Genomic DNA, 20,000 nt, shown 5'->3' on the forward strand with positions numbered 1-20,000 from the left:
GCGTCCACCCCGGGGGTACCTGGTGCGTCCACCCCGGGGGTACTTGGTGCGTCCACCCCGGGGGTACCTGGTGCGTCCACCCCGGGCGTACTTGGTGCGTTCATGCGTTCATGACGTGATCTGGCTGCTTGTTGTAATTAATACATTGAATCAGTTGAAAACAGCAGTGGCATGTGCACCAGTGGTCATTCGGGTTTTTGACATGCAACAAAAAAAAGTGATATAGGTGTATTTATGCGGTCGTTAAAATGCACAGATCGTTTTATATAATTCTCCTCCAAGAAACTAGTGGTAGTTTGAAAACTCGGCCTTATATTTTCTGTCAAGCTGCTTCGTTGACAAGTCCAACCACCGAGCACCCTGGGAACTCGGGCGAAACAGCTGCGCCACTGCAGATAGTGTTCATGTACTAAACCTGAAACTGCGTTGAGTTTACCAAACATTAAGAACACCTTCCTAATATTGCGCCGCACCCCGCCTGCCCTCGGAACAGCCTCGATTTGCCGGGGGCATGGAGTCGACAAAGGTGTTTGTTGATCGTGTTCCACAGGGACGCTGGCCCATGTTTCCTCCAATGCTTCCCACTGTTGTGTCCAGTTGACTGGATGTCCATTGGGTGGTGGACCATCATCGTTTACACACACAATACACTTTTGAGTGTGTGAAAAAACAACAACCCAGGAGCGTTGCAGTTCTTGACCTAAACCGGTGTGCCTGGCTACCTACTACCATAACCCTGTTCAAAGACACTTAAATCTGGTCTTCGCCATTCACCCTCAATGGCACACATACCCATGTCTCAATTGTCTCGAGGCTTAAAAATCTTGTATCCCTCTTACAGATGCTGCAGGTCAGTGCTGGTAGAGTGTATGTGTGTGTTGTTGTTTATCTATTGTTGTTGTTGTTGTGTTACCTGGAACTTGTATCCCTCTCTACAGATGCAGCAGGTCAGTCCTGGCTCCTCTATCAGCTCCTCCATCTGTTTCAACAACGACGTCTTGGTCACCACCTGGCCCTTCTCATTGGTCTGAAACACATAACAGCCAATTTACCAACCTGGATGAGCTTCCTGTTTCTTAATTATAAATCAGAGCCATGTTAGGAAGAAAGGAAGATTTCCATTGGAAAATTTCTCCCCCACAAATCTCAGGATCTCTAATGGTTCAGGCTGGGCTCAGAGAAAGCAGGTCTTTTTAGCTATGGAATGGTTTTGGACTTCATACGTCGCCTCCCTCCTCATCACCCACAGTCGAGACCAGAAACCCACACCTGAACTTGGTCTTCTAAACCCTCCACCTACAGTCGAGACCAGAAACCCACACCCGAACTTGGTCTTCTAACCCGTCCCCCTACAGTTGAGACCAGAAACCCACACCTGAACTTGGTCTTCTAACCCGTCCCCCTACAGTTGAGACCAGAAACCCACACCTGAACTTGGTCTTCTAACCCGTCCCCTACAGTCGAGACCAGAAACCCACACCTGAACTTGGTCTTCTAACCCGTCCCCTACAGTCGAGACCAGAAACCCACACCTGAACTTGGTCTTCTAACCCGTCCCCCTACAGTCGAGACCAGAAACCCACACCTGAACTTGGTCTTCTAACCCGTCCCCCTACAGTCGAGACCAGAAACCCACACCTGAACTTGGTCTTCTAACCCCTCCACCTACACTCCGGTTAACCCTCCCAGTCAGTAAACCTACCGTCATGCCCAGTGTCCCCAGAGCTTTCTGTCTCATGGCCATGGCCATGCGTTTCTTCTCGGCCCGTGTCTCCCTGCGAGCGGCATCTATCTTCAGGTTGACCTCCGCGTGCTCCCTCAGCGCCTCCAGAAGGTTCTCTGCCAGTGTCCCAATACCCTCGTCACTAGACACCTGCTCCAACTTGTGAAGGTTCGTGATGGAGTCTGTCCCGATTAGCATCTGGAGAGAGACAGACGAGGTTGTTCAGATAAGACTTCCTAACCACGCAAAAACGTTTTGCTACAGTGTGCCCTAGTGAACATGACCCAGGTGCGTACCTGTGTAGGTGGGTGCTGGGTGGCCAGGCCTCGGAGCAGTCTGAGGATGAAGGGTAGAGCTGGACGAGACAGGAACTTCTTCCACACGTCGGCATCCAGACTGGAGGGTAGGAGAGGTGAGAGGTCAGTGTCGTTTCACACACTGTGAAGTTGGGAGTTGTTTTATATAGATATGAAGATTTTAATTACCCCCCCCCAGCCCCAAAAACTTAACCCAACATTCTTTTCAGAAATGCCACTAGCCTGGTCCCCAAAAAACACCAACCAATCTGAGACCAGGCTACTTTGGGACACCTGTTGCCTTAGGAAGAGCTATAATATAAACGCATGTAATTAATAAAAGTGAACAGGACCCCCCCCCCCCACTTACTTTTTGGCGTTGGGGATGTGTTTCTTCATATAGTCCAGGGCACTCTGTGTGATCCCTTTCTGCAGTATCAGGTCTTTGAGTTGGTGTCCATTGCTGTTGTTCTTGATGCCAGCAGTGATCTTACAGAAGCAGTCGATGAAGACCTTGTCATCGGCACTATGCTCTTCATCGTACCTGGGGAACACAGCGGGATAAAAAGGTTCAAACGCCACGGACATCATGTGAATAAAACCAGACACTTGTAAAGACAAATTCACACTTTACTGCTACTACTATACCTACTACTACTACTACTACTATACCTAATACTACTACTACTACAACTGCTACTACTACTGTTACTACTAATACTATACCTACTACTACTACTACTACTACTACTACTACTACTACACCTGCTACTACTGCTACTACACCTGCTACTGCTACTACTATACCTGCTACTACACCTACTACTACTATACCTAATACTACTACTACTACAACTGCTACTACTACTGTTACTACTAATACTATACCTACTACTACTACTACTACTACTACACCTGCTACTACTGCTACTACACCTGCTACTGCTACTACTATACCTGCTACTACACCTACTACTACTACTACTACTACTACTACTACACCTACTACTACTACTGTACCTACTACTACTACACCTACTACTACTACTACTACTACTACTACTACTACTGCTACTACTGCTACTACTACAGCTACCACTACTACTACCACCACTACTACTACTACTACAGCTACCACCACTACTACTACCGCTACCGCTACTACTACCGCTACTACTACCACTACTACTACCACTACTACTACTACTACTACTACTACTACTACTACTACTACTACCAGTGAGGCTCCATACTTGTCGAAGCTGCAGCACGGTTTAAATCTCTCCACTAGGATCCTCATCTTCTCCAGTTCTCCAAAAGACAGGTAGGGTATGATACGTAGGAGACCCTGCAGGACGCTGGGGTTGGAACGGACAAACGGAGTGTTGATCTGGTCCAGCAGCATCACCAGCTGGTCCTTGTCTCCTGTTAACAACAGGTTACCCTAGAGGGGGGGGGGGGGATACACTTTAGCTTCATGGAACAACACGGAGGAGAAAAAGAGCCATGAGAATTGTACTTTCAGTATTTTGCAGCCACCAACTCCGATTATTTTGTCTGACAACGTTTGACGGGCCGAGGAACCAGATGAGATGTATCTAGTTTGGTCTGAAAATAACTTGGGTGGAACATTCATTTGTTCCATGTACAGTTTGACCGTGATAGCCCACTTCGCGACAGTTTCCAATGTTGCCAAGACAGGAGAATTCGTCCAGGGCAGCCAGTCTCAGTCTCACCTTGTCCTCTGAGATCTCAGCGTTGGCCTCATCCAGAATGATCTCCATGATGCTGAGGACCTGCTCTGCTATGGACGCTCCTCCACTGTCCTTACTCTCCTGCTCTGCAACCAACGCCTACAGAGGAAGAAAAACAAATATATGGCCAAACTCCGGTCAAAATTAAACTGATAGAATTTCTCCTGCAACCCCCCCAAAAAATATATATTTTGAATTGTGCATCTTGTATCTGCATCAAGTCATGTCACAATGTTATATTACTTTCTTATTTTATTTTTATTTTACCTTTTTTTAACCAGGCAAGTCAGTTAAGAACAAATTCTTATTTTCAATGACGGTCTAGGAACAGTGGGTTAACTGCCTGTTCAGGGCAGAATGACAGATTTGTGCCTTGTCAGCTCGGGGGTTTGCCGTCACTGTAAATAAGAATTTGTTCTTAACCGACTTGCCTAGTTAAATTTAAAAATAAATACATTTATTCCTCACCAGGTTGAGTGTGCCCAGCATGACGTTGAGCGTGTTCATGTCTGGTTTGACCAACTGTTGTCTGTTGATCTTTACCTTCACACAGTAACTGAACAGCTTCAGCAGCACCTGGGAAGGGGACAGGAGAGAGTTATTTTCTACAGTAACTGAACAGCTTCAGCAGCACCTGGGAAGGGGACAGGAGAGAGTTATTTTCTACAGTAACTGAACAGCTTCAGCAGCACCTGGGAGGGGACAGAGGAGAGTTATTTTCTACAGTAACTGAAAAGCTTCAGCAGCACCTGGGAAGGGGACAGGAAAGAGTTATTTTCTACAGTAACTGAACAGCTTCAGCAGCACCTGGGAAGGGACAGAGGAGAGTTATTTTCTACAGTAACTGAACAGCTTCAGCAGCACCTGGGAAGGGACAGAGGAGAGTTATTTTCTACAGTAACTGAACAGCTTCAGCAGCACCTGGGAAGGGACAGAGGAGAGTTATTTTCTACAGTAACTGAACAGCTTCAGCAGCACCTGGGAAGGGGACAGAGGAGAGTTATTTTCTACAGTAACTGAACAGCTTCAGCAGCACCTGGGAAGGGGACAGAGGAGAGTTATTTTCTACAGTAACTGAACAGCTTCAGCAGCACCTGGGAGGGGACAGAAGAGAGTTATTTTCTACAGTAACTGAACAGCTTCAGCAGCACCTGGGAAGGGGACAGAGGAGAGTTATTTTCTACAGTAACTGAACAGCTTCAGCAGCACCTGGGAAGGGGACAGAGGAGAGTTATTTTCTACAGTAACTGAACAGCTTCAGCAGCACCTGGGAAGGGGACAGAGGAGAGTTATTTTCTACAGTAACTGAACAGCTTCAGCAGCACCTGGGAAGGGGACAGAGGAGAGTTATTTTCTACAGTAACTGAACAGCTTCAGCAGCACCTGGGAAGGGGACAGAGGAGAGTTATTTTCTACAGTAACTGAACAGCTTCAGCAGCACCTGGGAAGGGGACAGAGGAGAGTTATTTTCTACAGTAACTGAACAGCTTCAGCAGCACCTGGGAAGGGGACAGAAGAGAGTTATTTTCTACAGTAACTGGAACAGCTTCAGCAGCACCTGGGAAGGGGACAGAGGAGAGTTATTTTCTACAGTAACTGAACAGCAGCACACTGGGAAGGGGACAGAGAGAGTTATTTTCTACAGTAACTGAACAGCTTCAGCAGCACCTGGGAAGGGGACAGAGAGAGTTATTTTCTACAGTAACTGAACAGCTTCAGCAGCACCTGGGAAGGGGACAGGAGAGAGAGTTATTTTCTACAGTAACTGAACAGCTTCAGCAGCACCTGGGAAGGGGACAGAGGAGAGTTATTTTCTACAGTAACTGAACAGCTTCAGCAGCACCTGGGAAGGGACAGAGGAGAGTTATTTTCTACAGTAACTGAACAGCTTCAGCAGCACCTGGGAAGGGGACAGGAGAGAGTTATTTTCTACAGTAACTGAACAGCTTCAACACCTGGGAAGGGGACAGAGGAGAGTTATTTTCTTAACTGAACAGCAGCAGCACCTGGGAAGGGACAGAGGAGAGTTATTTTCTACAGTAACTGAACAGCTTCAGCAGCACCTGGGAAGGGACAGAGGAGAGTTATTTTCTACAGTAACTGAACAGCTTCAGCAGCACCTGGGCAGGGACAGAGGAGAGTTATTTTCTACAGTAACTGAACAGCTTCAGCAGCACCTGGGAAGGGGACAGAGAGAGTTATTTTCTACAGTAACTGAACAGATTCAGCAGCACCTGGGAAGGGGACAGAGGAGAGTTATTTTCTACAGTAAATGGGGAAATTCTGAAATATGTCTAAAAAAACACTATCGTTGTACTGACATGACTGAGGCAACAAAAAAAAGTATGTTTTTCTCCCCAATTTTCATAGTATCCAATTATTAGTAGTTCCTATCTTGTCTCATCTACAACTTCCGCACCTGGCTCGGGAGAGACGAAGGTTGAACAGACTCATGCGTCCTCCGAAACACAACTGAACCAAGCCGCACTGCTTCTTAACACAGCACGCATCCAACCCGGAAGCCAGCCGCACCAATATGTCGGAGGAAACACCGTACACCTGGCAACCTTGGTTTTCAGTGTGCACTTCAGCCACCTGGCCCGCCACAGGAGTCGCTGGTGCGCAATGAGACAAGAATATCCCTACAGTAACCAAGTCCTCCCACCTAACCCGGACAGACACTATATTTTCACAGTAACTGTGCGTTCAGCAGCACCTGGGACCTCCCGCCGGTTATTTTCGCAGTAACTGAACAGCTTCACAGAGCCTGGGCGCGGACCCAGAGTCTCTGGTGGCACAGTTGGCGCTGGGAAGGGGACAGCGCCCTAACCACTGAGCCACCCGGGAGGCCTGAGGCAAATTTTTTCTGGAAATTTGTCAAATGTAAAAATAAAATAAAAACATCTGAAACCCTAACTATTGAAATAGTATTGTTTTCTAAATAATCCCACAGCAATTGTAAATGTTGTCAATGACTTGTTACTGCCATTATTAAATGTTATGTATAATAATGGTAATAACTATAGTCTGACCAATGTAAATATTATATAATAACTAGTCTGACTCCAATGTAAATATTATATAATAACTAGTCTGACTCCAATGTAAATATTACAGCAAATGGGGAAATTCTGATAATAATGGTAATAACTAGTCTGACTACAATGTAAATATTATATAATAACTAGTCTGACTCCAATGTAAATATTATATAATAATGGTAATAACTAGTCTGACTACAATGTAAATATTATATAATAACTAGTCTGACTCCAATGTAAATATTATATAATAATGGTAATAACTATAGTCTCTGACTACAATGTAAATATTATATAATAACTAGTCTGACTCCAATGTAAATATTATATAATAATGGTAATAACTAGTCTCTGACTACAATGTAAATATTATATAATAATGGTAATAACTAGCCTCTGACTACAATGTAAATATTATATAATAATGGTAATAACTAGTCTTATTAAATGACTACAATGTAAATATTATATAAATAATATAATAACTAGTCTGACTACAATGTAAATATTATATAATAACTAGTCTGACTCCAATGTAAATATTATATAATAATGGTAATAACTAGTCTCTGACTACAATGTAAATATTATATAATAACTAGTCTGACTCCAATGTAAATATTATATAATAATGGTAATAACTAGTCTCTGACTACAATGTAAATATTATATAATAATGGTAATAACTAGCCTCTGACTACAATGTAAATATTATATAATAATGGTAATAACTAGTCTCTGACTACAATGTAATTATTATATAATAATGGTAATAACTAGTCTCTGACTACAATGTAAATGTTGCATTTCCTGAAACTATAATGAACTAGAACCAATATATAATGTAGTATTCTGTTCCATGTCCTACTCACAGTGAGCAGGTGTCTTCCCTGTTTGAAGTCCCTGATGCCAGACAGTCTGCTGAGCATACACTCCAGCCCCCCACACTGAGCCATCACTCCTGCCATCTTATACACCTCCTCCTCATCCTCCTCTTCATCTGTGGTAGAGTCCAGAGACTCGATGAACTCTTCAGTAGCGTCTCCAAGGAGACCCCTCATACGATATATGATCCTCATGGGCTCTCCCTGACAGACAAAAAAAAAAAAAACCCAAGGTTAACAACACACTTCACAAACAAGCCTAAACAACCTCAATCGTTGTTTGAAAAATACAGTTGGAAAATAAAATAGTGAAGAGTTTGTCACCTCGTTGGTAGGGCACCACACCTTCTTGTAAACCTCGGCCACAGGCAGGTCCAAACTTATGATCTTATTGTTCACCAGAAGCTATGATAAAACAAATAGAGAGGAGACGATTAGAAACGAGGCGGAGAACCATCTCCCATCTTCTTGTGTTTTACAGCAGCAATCCCCCGAAACAGCACAGGACAGCAATCTCCCGAAACAGCACAGCAAAACGTGACTATGTGCAAGAATAAACAGTGTCTTGGACAACAACAAAACAACCAGTTGGCACAGTGTTGTAGCTACAGGAGAAATCTATGGTTTCCTACCTCCATGCCACTGTCGTCCTCGAGCAGGGCCACCAGGTCACAGTCCTGACAGATCTTGTTCTTGATGTCCCTCATCAGGGGTCCGATACCTGGCTCGTTGCTGCTGTACGGATTACCAGGCATACGGCCTTGCAGGAAGTCCTCCTGCTGAGGATCCTTCTCCAGGGTAACAAAGAACTCTGTCACCTCGTTTTCCTCCTGGAGAGGGGAGGAAGAGGAGGAGAGAAGTTAGAGGGGGGAGGAAGAGGAGAAGGAAGAGGAGGAGAGAAGTTAGAGGAGGGAGGAGGAGAGAAGTTAGAGGGGGGAGGAAGAGCAGGAGGAGTGGAGGAGGTAGAGGAGGGGGAGGAAGAGCAGGAGGGGGGGAGGAAGAGGAGGAGATTCAGTTACGCCATGCAATGCATTCCTAGAAACACAAAGGCTATCAATTCATCTTTCTGTGATTCCTTTGCGTCCTCTTTCCTTGCTTCCCATCTCTTCGCTTTCTTCTCAACTGTATTAGAGAAGGTCCAAGGTCCCCTTCCCCTCAAACCTCTCCAATGCGTTTTGAGAAAGAGGCAAGGAAAGAGCACGCAAGGAATCAAGGAAAGAGGAATTGAACCATAGACTTGAGTTAGAGCAGGAACAGAGAAGAAGCCGTTTACCGGGTAGATGATGCTGCAGAGTCTCTCAAAGATGAACACCGGTGTTCTGTAGTCATCCAGGTCGTATCTCTTGGCTGTCTCAATACACACAGCCATGAAGGCCTTGGTCTCAGACTCGGTCCCTAGAGAATGGAAAGAAAGCACTGGCTTTATACCTGTGGTCACGTCCTCCAGCATGTCCTCCTGGGTCTATATTAACTAGCTTTATACCTGTGGTCACGTCCTCCAGCATGTCCTCCTGGGTCTATATTAACTAGCTTTATACCTGTGGTCATGTCCTCCAGCATGTCCTCCTGGGTCTATATTAACTAGCTTTATACCTGTGGTCACGTCCTCCAGCATGTCCTCCTGGGTCTATATTAACTAGCTTTATACCTGTGGTCACGTCCTCCAGCATGTCCTCCTGGGTCTATATTAACTAGCTTTATACCTGTGGTCACGTCCTCCAGCATGTCCTCCTGGGTCTATATTAACTAGCTTTATACCTGTGGTCATGTCCTCCAGCATGTCCTCCTGGGTCTATATTAACTAGCTTTATACCTGTGGTCATGTCCTCCAGCATGTCCTCCTGGGTCTATATTAACTAGCTTTATACCTGTGGTCATGTCCTCCAGCATGTCCTCCTGGGTCTATATTAACTAGCTTTATACCTGTGGTCATGTCCTCCAGCATGTCCTCCTGGGTCTATATTAACTAGCTTTATACCTGTGGTCATGTCCTCCAGCATGTCCTCCTGGGTCTATATTAACTAGCTTTATACCTGTGGTCATGTCCTCCAGCATGTCCTCCTGGGTCTATATTAACTAGCTTTATACCTGTGGTCACGTCCTCCAGCATGTCCTCCTGGGTCTATATTAACTAGCTTTATACCTGTGGTCACGTCCTCCAGCATGTCCTCCTGGGTCTATATTAACTAGCTTTATACCTGTGGTCACGTCCTCCAGCATGTCCTCCTGGGTCTATATTAACTAGCTTTATACCTGTGGTCATGTCCTCCAGCATGTCCTCCTGGGTCTATATTAACTAGCTTTATACCTGTGGTCACGTCCTCCAGCATGTCCTCCTGGGTCTATATTAACTAGCTTTATACCTGTGGTCATGTCCTCCAGCATGTCCTCCTGGGTCTATATTAACTAGCTTTATACCTGTGGTCATGTCCTCCAGCATGTCCTCCTGGGTCTATATTAACTAGCTTTATACCTGTGGTCATGTCCTCCAGCATGTCCTCCTGGGTCTATATTAACTAGCTTTATACCTGTGGTCATGTCCTCCAGCATGTCCTCCTGGGTCTATATTAACTAGCTTTATACCTGTGGTCATGTCCTCCAGCATGTCCTCCTGGGTCTATATTAACTAGCTTTATACCTGTGGTCATGTCCTCCAGCATGTCCTCCTGGGTCTATATTAACTAGCTTTATACCTGTGGTCATGTCCTCCAGCATGTCCTCCTGGGTCTATATTAACTAGCTTTATACCTGTGGTCATGTCCTCCAGCATGTCCTCCTGGGTCTATATTAACTAGCTTTATACCTGTGGTCATGTCCTCCAGCATGTCCTCCTGGGTCTATATTAACTAGCTTTATACCTGTGGTCATGTCCTCCAGCATGTCCTCCTGGGTCTATATTAACTAGCTTTATACCTGTGGTCATGTCCTCCAGCATGTCCTCCTGGGTCTATATTAACTAGCTTTATACCTGTGGTCATGTCCTCCAGCATGTCCTCCTGGGTCTATATTAACTAGCTTTATACCTGTGGTCATGTCCTCCAGCATGTCCTCCTGGGTCTATATTAACTAGCTTTATACCTGTGGTCACGTCCTCCAGCATGTCCTCCTGGGTCTATATTAACTAGCTTTATACCTGTGGTCACGTCCTCCAGCATGTCCTCCTGGGTCTATATTAACTAGCTTTATACCTGTGGTCACGTCCTCCAGCATGTCCTCTCCTGGGTCTATATTAACTAGCTTTATACCTGTGGTCATGTCCTCCAGCATCTCCAGCAGCATGTACTCCTGGGTCTATATATTAACTAGCTTTATACCTGTGGTCATGTCCTCAGCATCTCCAGCAGCATGTCCTCCTGGGTCTATATATTAACTAGCTTTATACCTGTGGTCACGTCCTCCAGCATGTCCTCCTGGGTCTATATTAACTAGCTTTATACCTGTGGTCATGTCCTCCAGCATGTCCTCCTGGGTCTATATTAACTAGCTTTATACCTGTGGTCACGTCCTCCAGCATGTCCTCCTGGGTCTATATTAACTAGCTTTATACCTGTGGTCATGTCCTCCAGCATGTCCTCCTGGGTCTATATTAACTAGCTTTATACCTGTGGTCATGTCCTCCAGCATGTCCTCCTGGGTCTATATTAACTAGCTTTATACCTGTGGTCATGTCCTCCAGCATGTCCTCCTGGGTCTATATTAACTAGCTTTATACCTGTGGTCATGTCCTCCAGCATGTCCTCCTGGGTCTATATTAACAATACCTGTGGTCATGTCCTCCAGCATGTCCTCCTGGGTCTATATTAACTAGGGCTTTATACCTGTGGTCATGTCCTCAGCATGTCCTCCTGGGTCTATATTAACTAGCTTTATACCTGTGGTCATGTCCTCCAGCATGTCCTCCTGGGTCTATATTAACAATACCTGTGGTCATGTCCTCCAGCATGTCCTCCTGGGTCTATATTAACTAGCTTTATACCTGTGGTCATGTCCTCCAGCATGTCCTCCTGGGTCTATATTAACAATACCTGTGGTCATGTCCTCCAGCATGTCCTCCTGGGTCTATATTAACAGCTTTATACCTGTGGTCATGTCCTCCAGCATGTCCTCCTGGGTCTATATTAACTAGCTTTATACCTGTGGTCATGTCCTCCAGCATGTCCTCCTGGGTCTATATTAACTAGCTTTATACCTGTGGTCATGTCCTCCAGCATGTCCTCCTGGGTCTATATTAACTAGCTTTATACCTGTGGTCATGTCCTCCAGCATGTCCTCCTGGGTCTATATTAACTAGCTTTATACCTGTGGTCACGTCCTCCAGCATGTCCTCCTGGGTCTATATTAACTAGCTTTATACCTGTGGTCACGTCCTCCAGCATGTCCTCCTGGGTCTATATTAACTAGCTTTATACCTGTGGTCACGTCCTCCAGCATGTCCTCCTGGGTCTATATTAACTAGCTTTATACCTGTGGTCATGTCCTCCAGCATCTCCAGCAGCATGTACTCCTGGGTCTATATATTAACTAGCTTTATACCTGTGGTCATGTCCTCAGCATCTCCAGCAGCATGTCCTCCTGGGTCTATATATTAACTAGCTTTATACCTGTGGTCACGTCCTCCAGCATGTCCTCCTGGGTCTATCATATTAACAAGCTTTATACCTGTGGTCATGTCCTCCAGCATCTCCAGCAGCATGTCCTGGGTCTCGTCGATGAGCTTGGTCCTCTGCACCACTAGTTTCCTGAGACACAGGTAGATCATATTAAGCACCGTGCCCACCAGACGACTCTAAAGTGACGCTTGATGGACTCCACCTCCACAAAGGACGACAGTAGGCCTAGAAGACACGCACGGGGATCATATTAACAAAGGACGACAGTAAGCCTAGAAGACACGCACGGGGATCATATTAACAAAGGACGACAGTAGGCCTAGAAGACACGCACGGGGATCATATTAACAAAGGACGACAGTAGGCCTAGAAGACACGCACGGGGATCATATTAACAAAGGACGACAGTAGGCCTAGAAGACACGCACGGGGATCATATTAACAAAGGACGACAGTAGGCCTAGAAGACACGCACGGGGATCATATTAACAAAGGACGACAGTAAGCCTAGAAGACACGCACGGGGATCATATTAACAAAGGACGACAGTAGGCCTAGAAGACACGCACGGGGATAGGTAATCATATTAACATATCATCAAAGCTTATCGGTTTTTTTTCATCATTCTAGCAAAACAAAGTATCCGTATTAGATAAATATCTTGGTGAATCGACTAAAGCCAAGGTACACTACATGACCAAAAGTATGTGGACACCTGCTCTTCAAACATCTCATTACAAAATCACAGGCATTAATATGGAGTTCTTCCCCCCCCTTCCTTTGCTGCTATAACAGCCTCCAGTCTTCTGGGAAGGCTTTCCACTAGATGTTGGGACATTGCTGCTATAACAGCCTCCACTCTTCTGGGAAGGCTTTCCACTAGATGTTGGAACATTCCTGCTATAACGACCTCCACTCTTCTGGGAAGGCTTTCCACTAGATGTTGGGACATTGCTGCTATAACAGCCTCCACTCTTCTGGGAAGGCTTTCCACTAGATGATGGAACATTGCTGCTATAACAGCCTCCACTCTTCTGGGAAGGCTTTCCACTAGATGTTGGAACATTGCTGCTATAACAGCCTCCACTCTTCTGGGAAGGCTTTCCACTAGATGATGGAACATTGCTGCTATAACAGCCTCCACTCTTCTGGGAAGGCTTTCCACCAGATGATGAAACATTGCTGCTATAACAGCCTCTACTCTTCTGGGAAGGCTTTCCACTAGATGCTGGAACATTTCTGCAGGGGATTTGCTTCCATTCAGCCACGAGCATTAGTGATGTTGGGCGATTAGCGCTGGTTCGCAGTTGGCATTCCAATTCATCCCAAAGCTGTTCGATGAGGTTGAGGTCAGGGCTCTGTGCAGGCCAGTCAAGTTCTTCCACACCGATCTCAACAAATCATTTCTATATGGACTTTGCTTTGTGCAAAGGGGCATTGTCATGCTGAAACAGGAAAGGCCTTCCCCAAACTGTTGCCACAAAGTTGGAAGCACAGAATTGTCTATAATGTCATTGTATACTGTAACGTTAAGATGACTCTTCACTGGAACTAAGGGGCCTAGACCGAACAATGAAAAACAGCCCCAGACCATTATTCCTCCTCCACCAAACTTTAGTTGGCACTATGCATTGGGGCAGGTAGCATTCTCCTGGCATCCGCCAAACCCAGATTCGTCTGTCGGACTGCCAGATGGTGAAGCGTGAATCATTACTCTAGAGAAGGCGTTTCCATTGCTCCAGAGTCCAATGGCGGAGAGTTTTACACCACTCCAGCCGACGCTTGGCATTACGCACGGTGATCTTAGACTTGTGTGCGTCTGCTCCGCCATGGAAACCCATTTCACGAAGCTCTCGACGAACAGTACTTGCGCTGAAGTTGCTTCCAGAGGCAGTTTGGAACTCGGTAGTGAGTGTTGCAACGAAGGACAGAATATTTTTTAACGCGCTACAGCACTCAGCAGTCCCGTTCTGTGAGCTTGTGTGATCTACCACTTCACGGCTGAGCCGTTGTTGCTCCTAGACGTTTCCACTTCACAATAACAGCACTTAGTTAACCGGGGAAGCTCTAGCAGGGCACAAATGTCATATCAAATTAAATTTTATTGGTCACATACACATGGTTAGCAGATGTTAATGCGAGTGTAGCGAAATGCTTGTTTGACGAACTGACTGGTTGGAAAGGTGGCATCCTATGACGGTGCCACGTTGAAAGTCACTGAGCTCTTCAGTAAGGCCATTCTACTGCCAATGTGCTCAATTTAAAAACACCTGTCACCAACGGCACCAATAGCTGAATGCACTCATTTGAAGGGGTGTCCACATACTGCTGTAATATATAGTGTAAGTGGAAAGTCATGGTGATGTTTTATTTGAGTCAACTCTCCCTTTAAGACCAGTTAATACAAGCGCCTTGGGTTTAGGTGAATGAACAGCGTCACATACCAGTCAAGCTCTTGAGGGCGTATCCCTGCTGCAGGTCTGTGCTGAGCGTGGCCTCTTCCAGAGCCAACAGGTTGGCTATTTCCTTGGTGATGAGGTTTCCGATGTAGGGCAGGACTCCTCGGGCAGCCAGGTACACCTTCCATTGAGGAGGCTTGATGAGCTTCTGGTACAGACCCAGATACTCAGCTGCACATTCCCCCGCGATGCTCAACTCATCCAGGTAACTGAGGGACAAACACACAGTGATGCTCAACTCATCCAGGTAACTGAAGGACAAACACACAGTGATGCTCAACTCCTCCAGGTAACTGAGGGACAAACACACAGTGATGCTCAACTCATCCAGGTAACTGAGGGACAAACACACAGTGATGCTCAACTCCTCCAGGTAACTGAGGGACAAACACACAGTGATGCTCAACTCCTCCAGGTAACTGAGGGACAAACACACAGCGATGCTCAACTCATCCAGGTAACTGAGGGACAAACACACAGCGATGCTCATCTCATCCAGGTAACTGAGGGACAAACACACAGCGATGCTCAACTCATCCAGGTAACTGAGGGACAAACACACAGCGATGCTCAACTCATCCAGGTAACTGAGGGACAAACACACAGCGATGCTCAACTCATCCAGGTAACTGAGGGACAAACACACAGCGATGCTCAACTCATCCAGGTAATTGAGGGACAAACACACAGCGATGCTCAACTCATCCAGGTAACTGAGGGACAAACAAATGCTCAACCTCCAGGTTAGAAAACACTGTTTGACATATAACTCATCCAGGATATTAGGGACAAAAACTAAGTATTGATGGCAATATTTAACTGAGGGACAAACACACTGGTCCACTCATCCAGGTAACTGAGGGACAAACCACAGTGATTAACTCATCCAGGTAACTGAACAAACACACAGTGATGCTCAACTCATCCAGGTAACTGATGACAAACCAGATCATTTCAACTCATCCAGGTAATTTGAAAGTTACAAACAAATACCTGTTAGAAAAGCTGTTTTTTTAAACAGTATATTAGCACAAAAAAACTAAGTATTGATGGCAATATTTCACTTTTAAGATCAGCTGGTCCAGCTACTAACAATTTTTTTGTTAACCAACCAACTATAACTGATACTAACTATATATTTTTGAACATGATCCTTAGATCATTTCCCCAGAATGTGTCAACATGACTGTAAGTCGAAAACATATATATATACACATATTTTTTTAAATGGCAGTATATTATTATATATTTTTAAATTATATATATATTTTTTTAAACAGTATATATATATATTTTTTTTTTTAAACAGTATATATATATATATATTTTTTTTTTAAACAGTATATATATATATATATTTTAAACAGTGCTACCTTTCCCAACCTGAAGACGGCCTCTTACCTGGTAAGCAGGTCCAGCACCTGCTGCTTGCGGCTGGGGATGGAGGTGAGGGCCTCAACGATGGTACAGGCTGCCTGCCGCGCTGCCTGGGTGGCTGGGGTGAACAGCACCTGGGAGACAGAGGAGACAACAGTAAAACAATTAAAGCATGGAAGTGAAAAATGCTATAATGTTTAATTAAAAATAAAATAGGTGCTATGAGTCCATACACCAGCTACATGAACCTCAGTCCCTTGTTGTCTCATTGAAAGGTGCAGCGTATCATTTTAATTATTATTTAAAAAAAAATATATATTTTAAAAACTTTTCCATTCAATTTCAAATGTAAAAGCGGAGTGGTGTAGTGCTGCCTGGAGAGGTTGGTAAATAGTCTAATCCTAAACGCTTTGCCCGGGCCAAGGAAAAGAACCCTAGTGTGAAACTATGACAAACAGTGACGTAGACTTTGAACGAGCTAAAATGGTCGATCCCATATTGGTCTTTTTACAGCCGAGCTGTATGGTACCAGTTAGCTAATAGTAGGCCTACGATTTAAATAGATAAATGAGACTGGGAACGGCGTCAGAAATTCACAGATTTCAGATTATTTTCATTGTGTTTTCTCTCTCTCCAGGTTTCACTTTTTTGTGTTGTTGTTGAGAAGAAAAAACAACAACATTGGATGTTGTAAATCCACAACAATGGTTACACCACATCTGGAGACCACAAAAATATAAGAAATCTTTATTTTTGAGTGCACTAACCCTTTAATTCAACTGCACAGGTACCTAGGCACTGTTGTTGTTGGAGTTTGCAAATCAAAATGGCCACTGGATTGAGGCAAAGAATCATGATATAATTTTTCCAGGTAGACTACTTTGTAGCTCCTTAACATTTAATAGAGGAGGTTTTCGGGAAATGCCTTTCCATCGACCAGTAGACGATTAGGCCTGTTATTAGCGTCACTATTTCTCCCTGTTACTTAAATGTTTGAAACGTAGACGTTTTACTTCAAATCAGATCAAATGTATTTATAAAGCCCTTCGCCCTTCTTACATCAGCTGCTGTCTCAAAGTGCTGTACAGAAACCCAGCCTAAAACCCCAAACAGCAAGCAATGCAGGTGTAGAAGCAAGGTGGCTAGGAAAAACTCCGTAGAAAGGCAGGAACCTAGGAAGAAACCTAGAGAGGAACCAGGCTATGAGGGGTGGCCAGTCCTCTTCTGGCTGTGCCGGGTGGAGATTAGAAACCTAGAGAGGAACCAGGCTATGAGGGGTGGCCAGTCCTCTTCTGGCTGTGCCGGGTGGAGATTAGAAACCTAGAGAGGAACCAGGCTATGAGGGGTGGCCAGTCCTCTTCTGGCTGTGCCGGGTGGAGATTAGAAACCTAGAGAGGAACCAGGCTATGTGGGGTGGCCAGTCCTCTTCTGGCTGTGCTGTACTTCACGAGGCATGTCTTACCTTATTTAAAAAGTAGCCTATAGCCAAAATCCTACCATAGAAAACGTGAAGGACATTTTTATTTTAGAAAGACATCATGTGCTCTCTCCTGTTGTACTAGTTTTCAAATCAACTTCCCCCACCCCATTGTCTAGCTGCCAGACATTCTTTTTTGTCATATAGCAACCAACGATAGTTGTTGCATCTTTAGATTCTCCCTCGGTCTAAATTCTTAACAAATATTTCCATCTCTGTCCATGAAACTGCTAGCATGTTTCAGAACTGTGTTTTCCCGCAAATCACATTTTGGAACATTTGCGCGAAAGGCCTACCCGGCCGTTTTCACCTCGCTGTGCTTAAAATATGAATAAATAATCATCAACATTAAAAACATTAAAACATTATGTCCTCCACGACACAACTTTGATACACATCGTGGGGATTAAGTACAGGATATTTTATACCTTTATTTAACTAGGCAGGTCAGTTAAGAACAAATTCTTATTTTACAATGACGGCCTAGGAACAGTGGGGTAACTGGTCTAGGAACAGTGGGGTAACTGGTCTAGGAACAGTGGGTTAACTGGCCTAGGAACAGTGGGTTAACTGGCCTAGGAACAGTGGGTTAACTGGCCTAGGAACAGTGGGTTAACTGAACAGTGGGTTAACTGAACAGTGGGTTAACTGGCCTAGGAACAGTGGGTTAACTGAACAGTGGGTTAACTGGCCTAGGAACAGTGGGTTAACTGGCCTAGGAACAGTGGGTTAACTGGCCTAGGAACAGTGGGTTAACTGGTCTAGGAACAGTGGGTTAACTGGTCTAGGAACAGTGGGTTAACTGGCCTAGGAACAGTGGGTTAACTGGCCTAGGAACAGTGGGTTAACTGGCCTAGGAACAGTGGGTTAACTGGTCTAGGAACAGTGGGTTAACTGGTCTAGGAACAGTGGGTTAACTGGTCTAGGAACAGTGGGTTAACTGGCCTAGGAACAGTGGGTTAACTGGCCTAGGAACAGTGGGTTAACTGGCCTAGGAACAGTGGGTTAACTGGCCTAGGAACAGTGGGTTAACTGGTCTAGGAACAGTGGGTTAACTGGTCTAGGAACAGTGGGTTAACTGGCCTAGGAACAGTGGGTTAACTGGTCTAGGAACAGTGGGTTAACTGGCCTAGGAACAGTGGGTTAACTGGCCTAGGAACAGTGGGTTAACTGGCCTAGGAACAGTGTGTTAACTGGTCTAGGAACAGTGTGTTAACTGGTCTAGGAACAGTGGGTTAACTGGTCTAGGAACAGTGGGTTAACTGGTCTAGGAACAGTGGGTTAACTGGCCTAGGAACAGTGGGTTAACTGGCCTAGGAACAGTGGGTTAACTGGCCTAGGAACAGTGGGTTAACTGGTCTAGGAACAGTGGGTTAACTGGTCTAGGAACAGTGGGTTAACTGGTCTAGGAACAGTGGGTTAACTGGCCTAGGAACAGTGGGTTAACTGGCCTAGGAACAGTGGGTTAACTGGCCTAGGAACAGTGGGTTAACTGGCCTAGGAACAGTGGGTTAACTGGCCTAGGAACAGTGGGTTAACTGGCCTAGGAACAGTGTGTTAACTGGCCTAGGAACAGTGGGTTAACTGGCCTAGGAACAGTGGGTTAACTGCCTGTTCAGGGGCAGAACGACAGATTTGTACCTTGTCAGCTCGGTTGCTTTCGGTTGCTAGTCCAACGCTCTAACCACTAGGCTACTAGGCTACCCTGCCGCCCCGTTCTGCTGTAAGAGCAGGGGAGTATCCTTACCTGTCTGAGCCAATTGTTGTGTCCCAGTTTGAGGAGCCGAGGGAACAGACCCTCGGAGCGTGACCTCATGAACTGTTTCCACTTCCACACATACTTCTCCATCAGGTAACGCCTCCGCACCTCGGCCTTGTTCTGGGGCTTGGACGCCGTCTCCTGGCCTGGTGGACAAACGTTACAGACATTGTTTAAAGGGATAGTTCCTCCGAGTTCCGTAATCAAATGTATTTGCTTCAGCAATAACACTACTGTTCCTTCTGTGGACATATCACATGTTACTTTTCACTAGATGCTACTGATTTTAAACCATCTATCTATCTATCTACCTACCCACCTACCCACCCACCCACCCACCCACCTACCCACCCACCCACCCACCCACCCACCCACCCACCTACCTACCTAAAAAACTCAACATTTGCTATCTAACTGAGTCTCCCCTCATTGAAAAAATCCCAAGTTCTTCAAAGGTAAATTATTTTTATTTGAATGCTTTTCTTGTTTTTGTGAAAAAAGGCTAGCATAGGCTTAATGCTATGCTAGCTATCAATACTCTTACACAAATGCTTGTGTAGCTATGGTTGAAAAGCATATTTTGAAAATCTGAGATGACAGTGTTGTTAACAAAAGGCTAA

The 20,000-nt window shown here is 45.1% G+C and overlaps 1 protein-coding gene across 1 annotated transcript in view; it reads right to left on the reverse strand.

The window, feature by feature from the left end:
- The window catches only part of LOC124032392 (E3 ubiquitin-protein ligase UBR4-like), a 163,849-nt gene that overhangs the window by 12,368 nt on the left and 131,481 nt on the right, over positions 1-20,000 (reverse strand). The window contains 16 exon segments of the mRNA XM_046344766.1: positions 914-1,027; positions 1,703-1,921; positions 2,020-2,119; positions 2,390-2,563; positions 3,273-3,463; positions 3,756-3,872; positions 4,242-4,349; positions 7,687-7,902; positions 8,023-8,103; positions 8,331-8,528; positions 8,972-9,093; positions 12,358-12,486; positions 12,489-12,533; positions 14,753-14,976; positions 16,169-16,278; positions 19,369-19,526. Of these exon segments, the coding sequence (XP_046200722.1) occupies positions 914-1,027; positions 1,703-1,921; positions 2,020-2,119; positions 2,390-2,563; positions 3,273-3,463; positions 3,756-3,872; positions 4,242-4,349; positions 7,687-7,902; positions 8,023-8,103; positions 8,331-8,528; positions 8,972-9,093; positions 12,358-12,486; positions 12,489-12,533; positions 14,753-14,976; positions 16,169-16,278; positions 19,369-19,526 (2,306 nt within the window).

This window comes from Oncorhynchus gorbuscha, linkage group LG03 (genome assembly GCF_021184085.1).
Source record: "Oncorhynchus gorbuscha isolate QuinsamMale2020 ecotype Even-year linkage group LG03, OgorEven_v1.0, whole genome shotgun sequence".
NCBI classification, from domain to species: domain Eukaryota; kingdom Metazoa; phylum Chordata; class Actinopteri; order Salmoniformes; family Salmonidae; genus Oncorhynchus; species Oncorhynchus gorbuscha.